The sequence below is a fragment of the Cyanistes caeruleus genome, chromosome 16, assembly GCF_971803275.1.
Source record: "Cyanistes caeruleus chromosome 16, bCyaCae1.hap1.1, whole genome shotgun sequence".
In the NCBI taxonomy this organism is placed as follows: Eukaryota; Metazoa; Chordata; class Aves; order Passeriformes; family Paridae; genus Cyanistes; species Cyanistes caeruleus.
Window position 1 is genome coordinate 3,019,840 of NC_141716.1, and position 20,691 is coordinate 3,040,530.

Sequence of the window (20,691 nt, forward strand, 5' to 3'; positions counted from 1 at the left end):
CCTAACTAAGATGAATAGCCGTTTGTTGAGGGCATTCTCTCCTTCCCCCTCTGTACTGATTTCCAAGCCACCCTCTGTGAGAAGCAGGAGAGCTGACACAAAATCCACCAGAAACTGCAGCAACTCTTCTTTTACTCCCCATGGAGGGGACACAGTGGTGCCTGACCATGCCCCAGTGCACAGATCCGGGCAGAGGCTGCAGCTCAGCCAAACTGTTCCCTCTCAGCACAAGTCATTTACAGGAATCCAAGAGTCTGACATTCACAGACACCCAGGAGTTATCAGGGAAATGGTGGAATACCTTAAAAACCCAGGAAAAAAAGCCCGGAGAAAGCCAAGCCTCCCTTGCAGGAGGTAGTGCAGCTCCCTGCCCAGCTTTGGTGTTCTGACCCACCATGTGCAGGGCTTTATCCCAAGCGGCATAGGGATGGGCACGGGCATCTCTCTGGGATGGGCACAGGTATCTCCCTGGGATGGGCACGGGAGTCTCTTTGGGACGGACACAGGTATCCCTCTGGGATGGGCACGGGCATCTCCCTGGGATGGACACAGGTATCTCTCTGGGATGGGCACAGGTATCTCTCTGGGATGGGCACAGGTATCTCCCTGGGATGGGCACGGGTATCTCTCTGGGATGGGCACGGGTATCTCCCTGGCATGGACACAGGTATCTCTCTGGGATGGGCACGGGTATCTCCCTGGGATGGACACGGGTATTTCCCTGGGATGGGCACAGGTATCTCCCTGGAATGGACACAGGTATCTCCCTGGCATGGACACAGGTATCTCTCTGGGATGGACACGGGTATCTCTCTGGCATGGACACAGGTATCTCCCTGGAATGGACACAGGTATCTCCCTGGGATGGACACGGGTATCTCTCTGGGATGGGCACAGGTATCTCCCTGGGATGGGCACAGGTATCTCCCTGGGATGGACACAGGTATCTCCCTGGGATGGACACAGGTATCTCCCTGGGATGGACACAGGTATATCTCTGGGATGGACACGGGTATCTCCCTGGGATGGACACAGGTATATCTCTGGGATGGGCACAGGTATCTCCCTGGGATGGACACGGGTATCTCTCCCCGGGGTTCTGGCTCTGCAGGCAGCACCAGGACGCTCCGGGAGGATGCGGGTGGTGGAGGTGGCGATGTCTGGGAATGCCGGCCCAGGCTGGAGCTGCAGACAAGGACCCAGACAACAAAGGCGAGGCAAAAAGCCGTCTGATAGAGGCAGCCCCGTCTGGCAGGCCGGGCTTTCAGAAGCCCGGGCATGCACTGATGTCTGCAAGCACAGCTCTTCACTGGGCGCACAATTAACCCCGCAGCAAGATCACTAAAGTGTCCTGCAGCACACTCCAAACAGTATCCATCTGGTAAGATGAAAAAAAACACAAAGAGTACAGGAGTGCAGCAAAGGAGCAAACAACTGGAGACTGCAGGGAATGACTCTACAACAAACAAAAATTATACTTAATTTTCTGTTATTTATATTCTAAGAAAACCGCATGTTTTCACTTGCATCTCTGCCTGCCTCCCTGAGGCACAAACACACACACACAAAATGGGAAGGCCAGGGAAAGCAGGAAGAGCAGCACAGCTCAAACACATCCCCGCTCACACGCTTTCCCAAATCACAGCACAAGAAAACGGGTGTGAGTTTTACAGCCATGGAGCAACAGCCAAACACCTCTTGCTGGAGCGAAAACGCCCCGAGCAGCCGCTCAGAGCACTGGGACACCGTGGCTCCCACCGAGATCTTACGGCATTAATATAAAATAAATGTAAATAAACCATTGACTGCTGCAGGACAGTTTCCCTACGGGCCGGTGTGAGTGTCCCAGCTCTGGGGCTGATCCCAGCCTCAGGCTCCCACGGTTCCCCTGCCTGATGTCTGCACCACGATAACGCTGCCGGGGGACCGGTGGTGTCTCACAGCTTTTCTGCATAAGCAAGAACTATCCTGCTGTGCAGCCAAATTGTGCCACCAGGCTCGAAATAAAGGAACTGAAATAATTCTTTTTTTTCCTCTTATTTTAGATTATGACTTCTACTAATTGATGCTTGATAAAAGCCTAATGAATGATTTGTAGGCATTATAAGCATATTAAGGATCTGAGTGTGGTTATAAGCCAAGGTCATAAGCTCTATTGACTTCCCAAGCTCTACAGCAATTGATTTGCAATTTATTAAAATCATTCATTCACCACTTGTTAACAATTTATTTAGCTGATTCTTCCCCAGCAGGCTTGGGACATCATATTTCAGCAATAACACCTTAGTTTTGAGGTACTGTCATAAACTCAGTTCTGAACTGAGAGACAGACCCATAAACATTATAACAGTGTATTTTTAAAAACTCTTTTGCAAACAGGTTCAGCTCAGATCCAGGAGCCTGGTTTAACAGGGCTTCCAACACCTGGTTTTGTCTGTGCTGAACATGGGCATCTCTGACCACACTCAGCAGAAGTCCCACATCCCATGACTTAAAAAAGTTTCAGGATGCCAACTACTTTCATAGAATAAAGCCTCTTTCCTCAAACTAACACTGCTCATTAGTTTGCCAGAGTAGCAGCAAACGAAAAAGTACTGGTGCTTAAAATGACAGATTTTGTACACGTTTCTACACTGAACAACAGAAGAAAAAGAAATCCCATGCAGGATTACCAAAGTGCAGCCAGATATGGATAGACAAAAACCAGCAGGTTTGCAGAGTCAGCCTCTGAAGACACCACTGCATCCCCCTGTGCAGCAGGAGAGCAGGTACCTGCTGCTCTGGGGGCCGGCAATGTCCCACCCGTCCCGTGGAGCAGTAACCGGGGTGTTTACGGCACAGCAGCTGCAATCATGCAATCAGCCTTTTGTAATTACATCTTGGCAACTCTTGAAATACTTCACTTACCCAGTTTACCTGGAAAGGTGCGACCTAAACATTCAGTGCCTGGAGACATTTGAAAGAAAAACAGAAAGGATCCGTCAGTGATGGGAGCCCCGTCCGAGCGGCTGCACACACACCCCAGCTCCCCTCCAGGGGACTCGTCCTGGCAGAGCTCCCCCTGGCCAGCAGACACCTGCTCCCACCATCTCCACAGGGCCAGCACCACCAGAGGTGCCACCACTCCTGGCTAATGACCCCACATGCTCTTCCCACACCAGACAAGGTCACACAAGGTCCCGTTCCTCTCTGCCCTGCTTCCTCCTCAGGACTGCTCTCCTGATCTCACCTGACAGCAATGCCAAAGCTTCACAGAGGTTTGTGAAGTTTCTGGGATCGCTCAGCCCACCCCAGAGACCTCCCTGCCACATCCAACAGTGCCAGACTGCCTGTCCATGGCCCAGGGCAGCACTCTGCACTTCAAGGCACTGGTGGACTGTTTATCACACACTGTCTCCACTGCAAACACACAGAGCTAAGCCCCACACGCTGCTGAGCCTGGTGAAAGCTCAGGGTCCGCTGACACCCCATGCCCACAGCACTGTGGAGTGCTGAAAAGGAAGAGCCACAGCAAAATCTTGCACGACACCCCGGGAGCAATGCCCAGCAGATGTATTCTCAAGTGAGAACAGCAAAGCAGCAAGAAGTTTGCAACAAAAGACAACTCATGGCTTCTCTCTCAGCCATCAATGTGTGACTGCCTGCAACACTGAAAGGATTACAGGACATGGATCCTTCCCAGTGCCTGGCAAGCTGAGACATTCTGGGCTGGGTGGGAGCTCTGCATCCCACAGGATGCTCACCAGAGAAACACGTGTACACAGGACTCTTTTATGAAGCCTGTAAGAACTGTCTGTCACTGATAATGGTTAATTGCTACTAATTACTACAGTCTGATCGGAAGGAGTCCTACTGGCCTATAAAAGTGGCCTTTAACCCGAGAGCAAGGGAGGCTGTGGCTGCCAGACAGAGCACGCTGAGGCCACGGACACACCGCCCGCTCCTCGCACTGCTCCTGCCTCTGCTGCAAGACAGCAGACTGGCAGGCTCAAGGGAATATATCAGCACATCACTGCTCTCAAATAAAGCTTTAAAAAGTTACTTTCCATGTACCTGGGAAAAGCAACTTTTTAGTCCCAGGAAAAGATTCAGGAGCAGTCGCTGTCAGTTACTGCAGCAGCTAAATAACGAGGGGTCGCAGGCTGGGCTCACTGATGTGAAGTCAGGATGATTTAGATGCTTCACATGAGGGGGTTCAGAAGTGGGCCTGCACACATCAGGTGTCACCTGAATGCCCACAGGCAGCCAAGAGCCTCCAGGCCCATGTGCAGCACCACCACCCTGCTGGAATGGGCACCGACACCGAGCGTGACAAGAAAGGAAAGAAAGGAATTCTGCTGAGCCAAACACCGACGTGTGGCAACAAGCTTGGACCTCATCCTCCTCCTCCTGCTCAGCCAGCTCACTGCACAAAGCCTGAAAAGGGGTGGGAGGCTGAAAAGGAGTGAAAGGCCAAAAGACTGGAGGCCAAAAAGGGTGGGAGTCCCAAAAGTAAAATGTAGGTTCGGAGAAAAAGGGGATGCCAAAACGGCTTGGGAGACCCAAAAGGGTGGGAGTCCAAAGGGAATGGAAAGGTTCAGAAAAAGAAACCCTGTGCATGCAGCTGGCTGGATCAGGATCAGCTCTTCTCTGGCTAAATTTCCAAGAGGGTAGAAAGCAATGTCTGTCCCCTCCCTGCTGCACAGCCCAGGCGACACAGCGTGACACCCTGTGTGTGTGTGGACATGTGCTCCCATCGTGTCTCATCCAAGATCTTTGGCCATGGTCTGGGCTGTGTGGCAGAAACCAGCCTGAACCCTCTGAAGTCAGGCAAGATTTTGGGATGCTGCTTCTCCCCTCTCTCTTAGCAAGCCTGCCTCTCCCATCCTCACATCTGCCCTTTAGGTTCAGCCACGCATTTGCCAACTTTTTAAATGCAAATAAGAATTGGCACATAAAGTCGGTGCTTTAAACCTGACCAGAGCCACCCTCAGCTCTCCTCCCTCCCTCCGTATATGCATAAACTTTTTTTATGCAATCGGCAGCAGGGAAGAGCTGCAGGGAGTGGCTGAGCCGAGCCCGGAGCCCTTCTGCAGCCGCAGCGCTGCCAGACAGCTCCATGGGAAGGGTGGCTCAGGCTCTCTGCCTACCAGCAGAGAACCAGTAATTACCCTGGCTGGACCAACACCTGCTCGTGGTTTTGTCTTACACTGTTTGTGCAACCCAACAGGCTGCCAACAAAGCAGGGATGTACTTTGCCTAAACAGGTGAAAACATGAAAGAGGGAACGGAGCTGCCGTGTTGGTCCCACAACGCCTGTGAGCAGCACATGCTGGAAAATCACTGCTGCTTCAGCCTGCAAGGCTGCAGAGCAGGGACAAGCATGGCATGCACTGAAAAGGCAAGAAATGAGGGAAAAGTGCTGCCCATCTGCAGAGCCCAGCTTCTGGATCTTCTGCATCCAGCCCCACACCGCTGCAGGACACACAGATGTTCTTTGCTGGGCTGCAACACCAGCACCAAAAAGCCTGGCTTGCCAGGGGAGTCTCGCTAAACCGAGCATCCCAAGTGGGACAGCACGGAGGACATGACAGCCCTCACCCAGCCAGGGCTGCCTGCACAGCAGAGCTGCTCCCAAAAATTCCCTGGGCCAGTTTAGAGCAGAAGTGCCCACTCCCATGCCAGGGATCCGAGCCCCGTGCTCACGGAGCAGGAGCTCAGCAGTGGTGTGGGAAGGGCAGCGTGAAGATCATGAGTGACCAAGGGCAAAGACCCCAAAGGAACACCTGGGCCAGCCTCAGTCTCTGGCAGAATCAGCTCTAAGCCCACCAGGTCGCACCCAAGAGACACTCTCCCTTCATTGGCAGACGGGATTTGTTGTAGATGATTTGTCCTGGAATAAAAACATCAGCCCCACCTCTTAGAGCATATTTACTGAAAGCCACTAAACATTAAACATAGGCAAAAAGTGTATCCCAGTAACATCTGGAATTTATCCCTTCTCCCTTCTGAAAAAAAAATAAATCACGCTCTATTCTTTTAGAGAAAGAAAAGTGATTATATAAAATTATAATGCTGGAAGAAGATAGAGAAGAGCAGAGATTTTCTTTGAAACACTGTTTAGACAATTAAAAAGGGATCATTTCAAAGAAGCAGCAAATACTATCTGAGCTTTTTCCACCCTGTCTTGCAGTACCAGGCTTTCTTCCCATGCCTTGGCTAAGAGATTCCAAGGAAAGCAACAGAGTTTTTTTCATCCTTGCAAGACCTTAGTAAGCTAGAAAGGAAACCAGGTCTCAGGCCTAACTGGTTGAAGGAAGACCGAATAAAAAAATTACTCTTCCAATTCCTGCCAACAGGATTTGAAGGCACCTTGAACTCCATGAAGAAAACCTGCTTTGGGGTGAGCTTTCTGAAAGAGGATGGGTCAGTCTTTACCCAGGAGAGCCAATACCCTGTCTCCTCAGACAGAAGAACGGAAAGGCTTTAAATAATAAAACAGGAAAAACCATCGGGACTAATATGAGGATGCAAGGTCAAAATGTGATATCCTCCACTTCCTGAGGCTCCTGGTCCCAGAATGGCTGGGCAAGGACCCCACAGCATCACCTGTGCCCAGATGCAGCTGGGGAAGCCTGGGTTCAGAAGGAAACCCTTCCCATCCCTCCCGAGGGGGGAAGTGAAGCAGTCGCTCTCACGCCAAGCCCACAGAAGTGCCTCCAGCTACTAAATTACCCAACGACTTAAACGAACTGCATTGATCTGGCTGGAAAACAAAGCTGCAGCTCTTGGCACGTGCCCAGTTAGGAGGGTACAGCTGCATTTTTCACCTGCAAGCAGTTACAAGCACGGTTGGAGATGCCCCTTCCCCTGGCACGGGGCGGCTGAGGGGAGAGACCGAAGGGCAAATACAGGTGACAGGGAATCACCACCCCAGACACCTCTCAGACACAGCAAATGACAGGTATGTCCAGTTTTGCAATCCAGGGCAAGGCTGTTCCTAGAACAAGTCCCATTACTCAGGCTCCTCAACCCCCCATCTCCTCGGCTGCACGTGGACTGGATGCAGGATTTCATCAGGACATTAAACTCAGAAGCTGTAAAATCACTGTGCAAAAACCCAATTATACCTATTTTCGTAACAGCCAATTTAAGCTTGTATTTAGGTCCCCTCACATACCCCTACGTTACATAAAGCATTTCTTCCACTTGAAACGTAGCTTTCTAAAGGCCATTCTGCTTAATTTAATGGATGCTTTATGTGGGTCTGCAAATCTCTAGGAAGGCAACCAAGGAAGACACATGGCTGCAAGATACGGCGTGATCCCTTCCCGAGCACGCAGCAAGAACAGGAGAGGATGAAAGGCATCTCCAAACCCATGAACCTGCTGTGACTGGAGTGCACTTGTGCTCTGAAGAGCAGCAAAACCCCACGGTCAAGTCAAAAGAGGAATTCCTGAACATCTGCACGCACTGTTAACCCATTCCAGAGCAGCCGGCGCTCCGCAGCAGGATGGATCCTTCCCTCATTCCACAGCCACCAGCTGAACTGAGCCCACTCAGGCACGCTTCCCTTGGATTTCCAAGAGCTGCTTTCTGCACTTCAAGTAAATAAATGCAGTCATCTCTTTTGCCTTATTTTTTTAAAAAGCTGCACTAATAAATAGCTCATAGCGAAATCTATTAAATTGAGTCTGTCCATTATGTTTATTGTTCCTTACAATTCAGGCCTGGATGGCGACTCAGTGGAGGCTGAGAAGTATATTTATCAAGAAAACCCATGAGGCAATGAGGATTAAAAGCTATCAGCAGGACAGAAGGTGTTTGTAACACTGCAGTTTGTTCTGCACCTCACACAGGACCCCCATCAGCGATTTCTGCCCCTTCCCCTTGAGCCCATCTCTGGCTCATCAGCTGACAGGACAGCCAGCACCTGCATTCCCAGAAAAAAAGCTGAGGAAGGTGCAGTGTGCATATACTGCTATGAATAAGTCACATTAGAGAAACATAAACCCTGATTGCATTACACACCAGTGATCAGTATCATTAAGTGTTACACACCTTGAGTGTGTCTGAGCAGTTGGAGAGGGAAATGCTGAATTTGAAAACACATCTTCCCATTCAAGCAAAGTCCCATTACAGTAATGTAAGTGTAACAACAAAAATGAGATTCCTGCTTATTACGTAGGAAATAATTGCAATTTAAGATAATTTTCCCCTGAATTGTGTGAAGCAAGTGCCCATCAATCATTGTTCCTTCAGTGTCCTAATGAGAGCACCTAGCAGGCCAAGGTACTTTCAGAGCTCAGTGATGAACAGCCTAATCTGTATGTGCTATTCTGAGGTATTGAAGCCAAGAGACCACCCTTGGTAAAGTGGAATAATGGTGGAAATAATGAAAACAACAGAGAAAGAGCAGGACTTGCTCCTCCAGGAAAGACATCTGCCCCCAGTGAGCCCTTTGCAGCCAAGCCAGCGCAGGGGACACCGACAACCACTGACTCGAGGTCTCATTGCACCAACACCTGGGAAGAGCACAAGGAAATCCAGCCTGGTTTCAGGCCTGGACCAGGCACCAAGGACAAGCCCAACCCTGGCTCGTTTCAGAGCTGTGGGTTCTCCTCTCTGTGAAGAGAGCTCAGGGCTGCAAGGGTGAGCCCCATGTACCCTGAGCACCGTGGGAAACAGCGCGGGAGGGTGCGGGCAGCGCGGGGATCCACTCTGCTTTGGGGGGATCTCTTGTTTTTGTAAGAAACAACGACGTTAATAATAACATTAAACAGAAACCACTAAGGGGGAGAATTTCCAAGCTTGCTCAGCACAGAGCCCAGCCCGCAGGGGAGCTGCCAGCCAGCGGCTGCAGCCGGCAAATTCCCTGGGACTCATCCTCGGCAGCCAAAGCCACGGATGGAAGAGGCGACGAGCAGACTCAGGACTGTTTCAGGACTCGGGCTTGGAAATGTGAGTCTGAACACTCAGTGGTTAGATGTCTCTTGGGAATTCATCCAAATGGCACTGCTTCTCTCCCACTTGCCCTGCAGGTAAATCTCGCATGTGGCTTACACAATCTGTTGACTTAAGTAAAGCAAGGGCAGGAGAAGAAAGCTGCTCAGACATCAGGAGAGGCTCATCAGTCCTTTGGGCAAAAGTCTGGGTCACTTCCCCCTCCACAGAGAACTCACAGGGAGTCAGCCAGGCCTTGTCTCCCTTCATGGGAGCACGTGCAGTGAGGGTGCAGCAGAACACAGTGCTCAAAACATCAGTGAAAGGACAACAACAGTGTATTGCCAAATTCTTCCATATTTTTGGCCAGTGTTGATGCTTAAATTCAGTTCACAAAAACTGGAGTCTGTGAGCTCTGTGTTCTAATCAAGTCCTCTGATTAGAATCAAAATCAAAATTTTAGCAGTGACTGTAAGGATCTCCCAGGGCTCGGGAGACAAGGCCATGGCCACTTCCAAACCCCATCATGAGGAACATCCATCCTGCAGGTGTGGGACGCTTCTAACAGACTGTGAGACCCCTCCATGCTCTGCAAGGGCAAGATCTCCTTGGGTATGCATATCTCAGGTGCAAAAGCAGCTACAGCACCCAAGGCTGATGAGCAGGCAGGCTCTGGCAGTCAGGGGGCCAAAGGGAGCCCCCCAGAGACCCCCAACCATAGACCTCTGGAGTGCTTCTTGCCCTGCTCTTTCCTATCGCTGGTCCCAAGCTCTCTCTTCCTCACAATCACCTCCAGCCCTGGGCCTGGCTCCTCCATCCCTGAGCAGGGCAGGAACAAATGGTCTCCCCCAGAGTAAAAGCCTAAAGCCTGACCAGAGCGCAGTTCTGACAAAGCTGCAGCCAAGGATGTTTTGTTATCAGAGTTACAAAGGCAGAATTAGTTCTCACAACTAGTAAAAAGAGACAGAAGTAGAGAAAGGCCACCTTGTAAGATGCTGGTCATGTTCCCTCAAGATTTTACACCACTGAAGATGCATTTGAGGGAAAACTGACCACCTGAGCAGCACTGTGAGATGCAGCACAGCCCGTTCTGCCTGGTGTGCCAATGACAAACCCTACCCTGAACATCAACACAAGTTAAAGCCAAATTCTGTGTGTAAAGCTTACAATGACCAAGGTATGCAACAGCAGAGATGGACTTAGCTACAGATATTCCCAGTGCAAGTTCCTGATCCCTGTCTGAATCTCAAGGAAAGCAGAAGAGCTGTGAGGATGGAGAGCTCCTCAGGAGGCAGGCTAGACACTCAATCCATCTCTCGTATCAGACCTGCATTAACATTTAAACAGGACCTGCTGTTGTGATCTTTAGCAAGGAGCAGATGTGGTTTTGAGTAATGGTGAGCGTTACTTAACCAGTTATAGTCACTAATGTAATTGACACCTATTCCATCATCCTTAATACACCCACTTCTTTCTCCGATACCATAAATAGATTAGAAAAGTTTCTGCAGATGGCCATGACCCCATTTGTTTGTGCACTTAGCCATGTATGAATCACTCTTGGCTTGTAGCAGCACTCTGGAATTACTGAAAGATAACTAGTCGGCACAGACACCAATAAATGAATCATGCTTTCCACAAGACCAAACCTTTGGGCTTTTACAGACTCCAATTACAAAGTAAGAAGAAAAGAACAAAGAAATTACTCAGTCTATTTGCACAAAGTCATGCAGAGTTGATTCACAGTTTTACAGAATTATTACTGACAATCATTTGTAGGGGGTTATAGTAACAAACCAGCTACTTTACATATTGGACAGAATGAAGAGATGGAAAAAAATCCCCAAGCCATGTCTTGCACATATTCTTTGAAAAGTAGCCTTGATTTTTGTGCCAGTAACTTTTTTCATCCTTGGTACGCTCCAAGCCTGGGGGTTAATCAGTTTTCATTTGCCAAGGCTAAATTCTGCTTTGCTGGGTTGCTTGGGCCAAGTTTGCAAATGTGGGAAATCCTGTTGCACCTGCTGAAGAGCACAAACCATCACAGGCACAATCCCTCAGCTCTGCAGGCATCAGCAGGGTCTCAGGAATGGTTCAGAGAACCACCATGTGCAGAAGCACTTGCCTTTCTAACTGCACGTTTTTCAGTGTATACTGCAAGTGAAAAATTACCCAGTCTGAGGCACTTTATTAAAGAGATGTGCGAGACTGAATACACCAAACACAAATGTGTGAACCACTTGAAAGCACTGTGGACATCCACCAACACTGACAACTTGTGAGGCAAGTTTCCAAAGATGTGCAAGGTGTCTTTATGTAACACCACAGTCTGGGACATGCGAACACACACACCACACACAGCGAAAAACACACCCTCTTCTAAATGGAGCATTAGCCTAGTCCTGCATCAGTGAGAAATGGCAAGTCTGACTACCTGGAGAAAAAGGAGACACTGAGGGATTACAGCTTTAGCACTGCTACCTCACTGTACGCAGTGAAAAAGCAGCGTTTAGTTAAAAACAAGCTAAAAGTGAAGGTGGACTTGATGCCAACCTGAGCCTGAAAACAGACAGTGTCCTGGCTGTACCATCTCTGAGTGGGATGGATGACTGACATGTCTCAGGGCCACATGCTCCAAAAATCAGCACCCTGTACCAAAGAGATCCAAAAACAGGGATAACGCCCCACTGAGCACAGTCACTGACAGTCTGGGAGGGATGCAAGTCAAATGTACACACAGCATTCTTTATCTAAGGCCTGCCAGTACCCTCTGCACGTACTGAAGACCCAACTTCCTGGGCAAATTTACCTTGCAAATGAAATGTGTGTCCTGCTTTACACACCTGCTCCACAAGCAGAGAGCTGCCAGCCTGGTACAGCTCATCAGAGCCACAGGAGAGGCCAAAACCAGCAGCAGAAGAGCTGCCACACATCTCCAAACCAATTTGGGAAAACCTGCTTATTTGTTCTCAAGCTTGAGGCTGTTGACTTCCAATGAGAGGTATAAACCTCTCCCTAAACTGGAATCAAGATGCCATAGAAAACTTAAATTAAAACATTAACAAACATTCCAAATTCCTACCCCACTCCATGCTACATGAATTAATGCAACAAGCTTTCTCCTATAAGAACACGCAGGCACCAATGACCTTCTCCCTCCAACAAGAGTTTATCTGAGGAGGTGCTGTAGATAGAAGGGAAGGAAAAAGGTTCCCAGTAGGGCTGTCTTTAGAAAGCTGGAGTCATTAGAGCCAAGGTTTCAGGTGCAAAGCATGACTAAAAGGATGCATGTGCTAAACAGTAGCGTGTCCTTCAGAAGGGAAAAAAAACCCAGCTAAATCAGGAACCTGCAGTATTAGGTGGATGCCTGGATAAACACTGTTCAACACACCACAGCAGAAATGCTAATTCAAGTTTAGTTTTCACACCGGAGAGATTTCAGAAGATTTGCAAAGCTTTGATAATATTTAACATCTTTACTAATTTCCTTTTTGGTGCAGTCATAAATTTACCACAGTAGCCAAAAGATCTGGGATGAGCTACAAGTTCTAGCTGGCTCCAAAGCCAACAAGAATAATGTGTGCTGTTACTATTTTCTCTCAAAACATACCTCTGCAAAACTGACTCAAAATGAGAAAAGAAATTGTGAAACTGTCATTACAAAGAAGCATTTAAAATGCAGATCAAAGTGCTGCCTTAGAAGCTGTATTTCTTGCCAAATCATCAAAGCTCTCTTTATTCTCAATAGCTCCCCAAAATCCTCTGATTTCAATGATAAATTCTTACAACTGAAATTTATCTGCTTTAAAAAAACAAACAAAAAACAAAAACAATCAAAAAAGCCCAAACCCCAAAACTCCTTTCTCTGGTTACCAACTACTTCATTAAGCAGTTCATTTGGAGCCACTTTCCTGTATTACTAAATTAAGTTTCACGGATGTGTTTATGCCTGCGTGCGCACACACACAGTACCCCGAGACCTCCTCAAGTATTGAAAACTTGTCAGCCCTTGGTGGAGCATGTGTGCAGAGTCTCTCCAGCTCTCAGAAGGGTGTGTGTGCAGGGTTTCTCCAGCTCTCAGCACTGGTTCCAGGTGCTGGCACTCAGGGAGCTGCTCCCATGCTCAGCGCTGGGATCACCCTTGACCTGTACCCCTACACCCTGCACTCACCCATCGCTCCTGGAGGAGCTTCCAGACCACTACTGCATTCCCTGCACAAGGAAGCAGCAACACAGCAGCCACTGATCACTTCTGGAAGACGGAGATGAGGGGTCAGGTCCTGCTGCCACAGAATTCCTGCCCATTCCTCCCTGTGCCGGACTCGGCTGCGCCGCTCGCCGACCGAGCAGGTCTGGGATGCACTTCCTCACCTGGGACCTGCCCGAGTGACCTACCTCCTGTCACCCAAAATAGTTATAAAATAATCACCCAGCAATTCAGCCACACAGACAGGAAGAACACTGCATAAAAACATCCCCGTTGACACCAATGATTCCTGTGCTTTATGGACGTCTGGGAGCGTGCTCATGGCGTGAAGGAAGTTTCCACTTAATTGCAGCGAAGTGGCCCTGGCACCTCCCTGCTCAGCAGCTCTCCAGCCAGGCTCCATCCCTTTGATGGAACCTGCCAGGAACAGATGCACCGTGTAGCAGAGAACAGGAGGGATCTGATAAGACAAACCACACACCAGTACGGGATCTTCCTCCAGGAAGCAAACTGGTTGGCAGTTTTCACATGAGACGACACTGCAAATAAATGACCTTTTTTTTCACTAATTAGGCTTAGCAAATTCTGACGGCTGCTGCTACCTGAATGAAACAACACTGACAGATATGACTGTACACTGAGTTACTCAGGAAAGGAGCTGGATTGTAATTACCCTCTCTTAGTGACACCATGTAGTTTGGTACTTCCCTTGGAAAGGTCTCCTCAAGTCTCTCCACTTAAAATTTGGGTTTACAAATTCATTCTAAAACCGGATTTATCGAACCACCAACTTCAGCCTGGGAAATCTAAAATTATTACTACATTTGGTGAGCAACAGCAAATAAAAGTAAGAACATGTATTTTTGGGTGCTCTTCACCCCATCTGCAAAGGAAAGAGTGGTAGCAGCTAATTCAATATCTCAAAAATTTAGAAATCCCAGATCCTACCTCGGGAATTCCTGGCTTTAAGGAAAAGAATATGGTTGCTAATCCCCACACACCCTTCAGTTCTGGTGTTCTCACAAGCAGGATCCAAAAACACTCTACAGAAGCAAACACTCGGGGGTGCAGGATGCCTTCCATGCCAGAAGGTAACAGGACTTACTGCAGCAAACACCCTCTTCTGAAAACACCCTGACACTGCCTGAAAAGGAAGAATGAACCATGTCTTGCCTCCACTTGGCATTATAAATGATCACCTCCGATTATACAGGATCACCTCTGGTGCCGTGTGCCAGTCCCGCTGTGCAGCACAGCACAATGCAGGTGTTCACCCACAGGAAAAAGAAAACCAAAGTTTGACTATTTTCCCTGCATTTCCCTCTCTGTGTCTTTTCATTCTCCCATTTGACATCAATTATAAAACACTAAGATTAAAATCACTACCCCAGGGCACAAAATAAACTGTAATTTTAATGAAGACCCCTGTGCTGTCCAGGCTGAGGGTATGAGACAGGGGACACACAGGGCTGGGGCTGCAGAGTGTCTGAGTCCCCTGAAATGACCAAAGGCACACACAGACAGCTCTGGAGCCACCATAAGCAAAAGCCAGCTGTGCTCAGCTCCTCTAGGATCATACCTTGGGACGCTGACCTCAGCAAAAAGCAGAGCTTGTCACAGACACACCGCCCAGAGCCAGACACAGGGAACTCCTCGCTTTGGCTGAGGTCAAACTGAGATGCCACAACTGAACATCCTCTGTGCAAGCACTTTTGGGCTTGTTGAAATGCTGGGAGCAGCTCTGGCTTCCTTCCACGAGGAAAACTTTGGGGGGAAATAAAAGAGGCACGCAGTTCTTATCCACCCTGCCCTGGAATAAACCCTAAGTGCCGATGACAGTGTCGGGAAAGAAATGCATTTGCCAGAAAAGCAGTGTGAAAGTGGAAAGGAGATGTGATCCCTGGTTGAGCCATATGCATTTGGTTTGTTATTAAACCAAAGAATGTGAAAACCTGGAAGTCTTGGCTTGGGCAGGAACCCGCTCTCGCTCTGGGTTCGCTCGGTCCAGCCGGACACGGCGCTGCAGTTGGGAGCATCGGCCTCGACTCCTGGAAGATGCAAAAACACCTCCCAAAAAATCCCAGAGCCTCGGATATCACTCCTGTGCACGAACAAAGTGTCTGCAGGAGCAAAGCCTCTGCCGAGAGCCGCCCAGCGCGGAGAGGGATGCAGGGATGCTCAGGTGCCCGCGGGATGGCCGGAGCGGGCAGGGGGGGAGGCAGGCACGGATAATTAAATAATTATCCGTGCCAAATAATTAGTTATTTACAGCTTCTTCCAGCACTCCGCTCACCCCTGACCTCCTTCACCCAGCCGAGGCGATTAGAGCCCACTGCTGCAGACGTCTGGCTGCTTAGCACCGCCCGGCATATTGGCACTCCAGCCCGGCGAGACTCCCGCCCCCAAAAAAAACCCTTTTATAATCCTAATCTGGGAGAACACACAGAAACCAGCTGCTCCCTCCACCGCAGCGCCGCAGCCGCCAGACGGAATAAAACCTGCGAGGAAAAGGGGTTTGGGCATGGCTTGGACAGTTAACCTATTTAGAGGGTTGTAAACCAGAGGAGTTTGTGTGTTCCTCCCTTTCCTGAGGCATTCCTGCCTGGTAACTGAACATTTTGGCTGAAAAAATTAAGGAGCATCTGGTGGTAGCTGCTCTGAGGTTCCCTTTAAGTCGTATCAGAAAGATACACAAGATCAAGCCGCTGGAGGAGGAAAAACGCTGTAGAATGAATTTATCTCTCTTATTATTTATCAGCTCTGCCCTTTCCACCGGAGGCAGGTGGAGGAAGATCAGGTAACAGCCCCTGTAGTGGCACCACAGCTCTCCTGTAGCACAGAGGTGAGTGAGCGCTGCCCGCCATCAGCAGGAAATAAATAATAACATTGGTGATAAGAAACCTACCCCAACATGAAATAAGGAAGGGCAGCAATAAGGGAGCTCAGCCCAAGGAGCTGATGGGAACTGAGTGTCAGGAGCCCAGAGCCGAGAGAGGCCAGGGCACAAGTCAGGGAAGGACCTCGGGAGCATCAGGCTCGCACAGCATCCATCCGAACCCAGGCAAGGTCCCCTCCGGTGCAATTCCCTGCTCCCTGTCTCTCACACACCCCATCCATAAGCAGCACCTGCCTCTTACCAAGCCCTTCACATGCTGACAAAAATGGGGGGGAAAATGATAAACTATGCTATTTCTGAAAAGTCAGGCAGTGAAATTAAAAGCCTGAGTTGTTCCAACAAAACCTCATGCCAAGAGTTAGACAAGAATAGAAGATTTTTCTTCAAAAGACATTACACATTTTAATTCACAACTTTTATCATAACCATGAGCCTTGATCAGACATAAAGTAAAGTCTCTCATCCTTGGGATTCTGTGGGACACAGTTTATGTTCAGCAATTGGCTGACACAAAAAAGAACTGTATCTTCATTATTTATACACTGCTATTGGTATGCACATCTAGCCCGGCCTGTTAAAGTCAGGGAAGAATAATGGTCTATTCAGTACCGGTAGTGTTAATAAAATCAGGCAAATCCAGCTTAGTTTTGTCTGAACATGAATGAGATTAAATCAAGATTAAAAGTGCATACAGTACAAAGGGTATGGTTTATGCTAAAATTCAGAATGAACACATTTTAGTACCCGGTATACAAATGCCTGCAGACCTTCTCCGGGACTCAGACACCTGAATTAAACAAGGATGAAGCTGGAGAAGGAGAAGACAGATGACACTGGACCAAAGCCATTTAAAACACCAAGGGACAGATGCTCTGCAGCCCCGCTGGAGGTAACGGGGCAGATCCTGTGCTAGCAGAAACAGGCACAGCTCAGCTGGCTCTCCCTGCACGCACTGAGCGCCAGCCTGCCCCGTCGCAGTGCCAGGAATATATGCAAAATCCAGACTCTTTCCCAAGTTTTCCTCTTGGGCCATTTTGCATTAGTCTGTGCAGGGTTTGGATTTCATGGCACTGAACAAGGTGCTAAGCAGGGTACAATCCTGACAACCCTCCCGGTCTGGGATGCCTTGAAAACCTTCCCTTTACAGAAAATACCATTTGCTTAAAACTGCCAAAGAGCCCAACTCATTCCTCTCCCCTCACCAGGGATATTCCTCCTCTCTCACCTCCGTGCACTTCATTTCCAAGAGGGAAAGAGCACATAGAGAAGTGGTGGATATTTAGGTCAGGCACTGCCCTCACCGCTACTCTGCGAGGGCTGAAAAATATTAATGAAAAAAACCCAAATCGCCCTTCGGAACAAAAATCCCCGAGAGGCTGGAGACGGGGAGAACCGGTTTCCAAATACAAAGCCTGCTCGGGTGTCCGGTAGCGAGGGGACGGTGATTTACACGGGGGTGTCGCAGAGCCCCGGAGGAGGCTCGGGGGTCCCCGAGCATCACCCCCGCAGCAGGGGCAGGCGCGGGGCAGAGGCACCGGGGCACGGCGGGGAGAGGGCGGTGATGGAGCGGCGATGGGGAAGAGCGGGGATCTCAGCCCCGGTGCCGGCGGGGAGCGGCCGATCCCGGGCAGCTCCGCCAGCCCGGCCCGCGCCGTGTCACACCCGCAGCGACATCCCAGCGGCAACAGATGAGAGCGGGGGCATCGCACGCAGCGGGGAGGAAAACCTCTCCGGGAGGAAAGCGCATCGCAGCCAAGGGTCCCGGCAGCCGCCGGGCACCCCCGCATCCCGGGCACCTCCCGCACCCTCCCCCGGAGCACAGCACGGGTACTTACTGATCTCCATGCTCTGGAACAAAGACCTTTTGCAGTTGCATGTGCAGGACACATTGGGCTGAATAGCTACGGCCGTGCTGTTCAGCCCCATGAAGTTATACATTTAAACACACACACCAAAAAAAAAAAAAAAAAAAAAAAAAAAAAAAAAAAAAAAAAAAGGGGGGGAAGGCGACGGCGACACAAAGAACTTCCCGGCCGCCGAGCGCTCCCCGGGCAGCACCACATAAAGCCGGGGCTCCTCCTCGGCGCGGGGGGGCGGAGGGAGGGAAATGCAGCTGCGATCAGAAATTGGAAATAAAAAACCCCGGCGCGGCGCAGCGCCCCCGGCAGCGGCTCCGCTCGGCCCCGCGGCTGCTCCGCGCCCCTCCGGCCCGGGAAGCGGCGGCGCTGGGCCCGGCCGCGGCAGCCCCGCACTTTTGTGGGGCGAGGCGCGGTGGGAGCGCGGTGGGAGCGCGGCCCGCCCGCTCCCGCTCCGCTCCGCTCCCGCCCCCCGCGCTCATTCACGGCCACGGGGACGCGGCCGCGCCGCCGCCGCCGCGGGCGGGACCGTGACGTCAGCGCCAGACGGGGACTGCCCTTCCCTTCCCTTCCCTTCCCTTCCCTTCCCTTCCCTTCCCTTCCCTTCCCTTCCCTTCCCTTCCCTTCCCTTCCCTTCCCTTCCCTTCCCTTCCCTTCCCTTCCCTTCCCTTCCCTTCCCTTCCCTTCCCTTCCCTTCCCTTCCCTTCCCTCCCCTTCCCCGCGCCGCCGCCGGCACCGGCACCGGGGGAGCGCTCGGTGCGGCTCCGCCCGGACCGGGCAGCGGCTGCCGGGGTCGCGGGACCCCCGGGAGCGCAGAGCGGGTCAGGCTCCAGGGACCACCGTGGGTCACCTGTGTCCCTCCTCCCGACTCAGGCAGGGTCATCCCAGAGCACAGGGCACAGGATTGTGTCCGGAAGACTTCTGGAATATCTCCAGCGAGGGAGACTCCACACCCTCTCCCGGCAATGTGTTCCGTGTTCGTTCACCTGCACAGGAACAAAGTTCTTCCTCATGTTCTGGTGGAAATTCCTGGCCATCGGTTTTGTAGCCTCTTGTGCTGTGCTCAGCATCGCCGAGCAGAGCCTGGTCCATCTTCCTGGCACCCTTCCTTTAGATATTTACACACATTGATTATGTCCCCTCTCAGATGTCCCTTCCTGAGTCCGAACAGACCCTGCTCTCTCAGCCTTCCCTCATCAGAGATGTTCCAGTCATATTTACTGCACCCACCCACCCACAGCGCATCTTCAAAGTACCACCTGCACTGAGCCCAGCCAGGTGGGTCCAGTGGCACCCCCAGCCTCCAGCAGGACCTGGCAGAGCTTTTGCACATCAGCTCCAAAAGCACCTGGATTTGTGTATCCTGCTGGAAAAGTCAGGCTCACCCCTCAACACCCACCCAGCTCTGGGGACCCCCTTCAGCCCCAGCCCCACCGCACTGAGCCACAGGGCTTCATCCTCACTTCACACAGCCCCAGTGTGAATTAACTAACCCCAGTGCAGCATTTCAGACAGCAAAGTGGGAAAGACTGGAAAAGAAATGTGGGGGATAAACCTGTAACGACCAGTCTGCTCCCTCTCTCAATGGCTGAGCTCAGTGAAAATTCTACCATTAGCTCCCGTGGTAGTGCCAGGGGTGCTGCTCAGAGCTCAGGAACTATTCATGACACATTCCCACTTTTATTTCGAACCACATGCTGTAAAATGGAGTGACCCCATTCACTGCAAGACAGGTAAAAGGAAAAAACATCCTCTCTTCCCTAAGGGCTCAATGTGCTAAGCTTTAGTCAAGACAGACTTTTTTCTTTTTTTTTTTTCTGGGAAATAAACCCGTAAAACAAAGGTTTATAATAAAAATGCTGAAACAAGCTTAACCACACTGGTGTGAAGTAGCTGCTATAATACTTGGTGAATCCTGTTACTGGCAGATAAAGGCAGCTTCAGTTATCTCCTAAGAAAGCACATTTCCCCACAACTGTTGATAGCTCTGATTTAGGATTTGGGAGTATCTGAGGCATTCCCCAGAGATGCTGCTGGGAAGATGCACCGAGGTGGGGACAGACAACCAGCCAGCAGAAATCCTATTCCTACAAAGCTGAAGCAATCACAGAAGATGAATGGTCTCAAAATCTGGGTCAGAGACAGTGGCACTTATTGGTAAGGTTTTACCTTTATTTCCCTGCCCAAAAAAAGGAATTTCTTTCTACATGACTACTACAAACTAATGTTAATACACACCTGTACTTTACTCCTGCAGCCCCATCCAATACTGTGAAAATGCCTGGAGAGAAGGAACAAGGAATTCCCAGGTTGTTTAATCTTTTACTCTTTGCCACTCAACAGACGGTAACTCCCCACAATTACTAATCCAAAGGAAACACGGAAGAGGATCGTGTGGCTCGGACAGAAATGAGCTTTGGGAAGTTTGTGCTTCCCAGCACTGGGCAGACATGAATTATCCAAAAAGTGCCATTCCCAAAGGCAAGAGAAGGTGCTGGGGTGGCACCAGAGGTGGGAGTTGGTATGCAGGGAGCTTAGGGACAATTACTGGAAAAAAAAAAAATCTGTGCTAGAACTGGAGACAAAGCATTTCCAATCCTATTTTCTATTTTGTTCCCTGCCTCAGTTTCCTCATCAGTAACGCAGGAGGGGTAATCTTGATTCCTTCAGGTTATTTCTGGGGGCTCAGCTTATATTGTGGCAGTCAAATTTTTAGAAATGAAAATTTAGATTTTTTTGTGAAAATGTGAAGAAACATTACCCCTGTTCCAGGGACACTGGGCCCACCAGCCCCAGAAAGAATATCAAGA

At 50.1% G+C, this 20,691-nt stretch overlaps 1 protein-coding gene across 4 annotated transcripts in view; it reads right to left on the reverse strand.

Moving 5' to 3' along the window:
- Positions 1–18,060, reverse strand: part of PMEPA1 (prostate transmembrane protein, androgen induced 1) — a 42,820-nt gene extending 24,760 nt beyond the window's left edge. For 2 of the 4 annotated variants that reach the window (XM_023939590.2, XM_023939589.2), the window contains exons 1-2: positions 17,861–18,022; positions 2,908–2,946 (exon numbers count right to left, since the gene is read on the reverse strand). In XM_023939590.2, the coding sequence (XP_023795358.2) occupies positions 2,908–2,946; positions 17,861–17,963 (142 nt within the window). In that variant the 5' untranslated portion in view covers positions 17,964–18,022. Of the gene's footprint in view, positions 1–2,907; positions 2,947–17,860 lie in introns of all 4 variants that reach the window. The other 2 variants (XM_086852642.1, XM_086852641.1) reach the window with 1 other exon arrangement.
- Between the last annotated feature and the right edge of the window lie 2,631 nt (positions 18,061–20,691).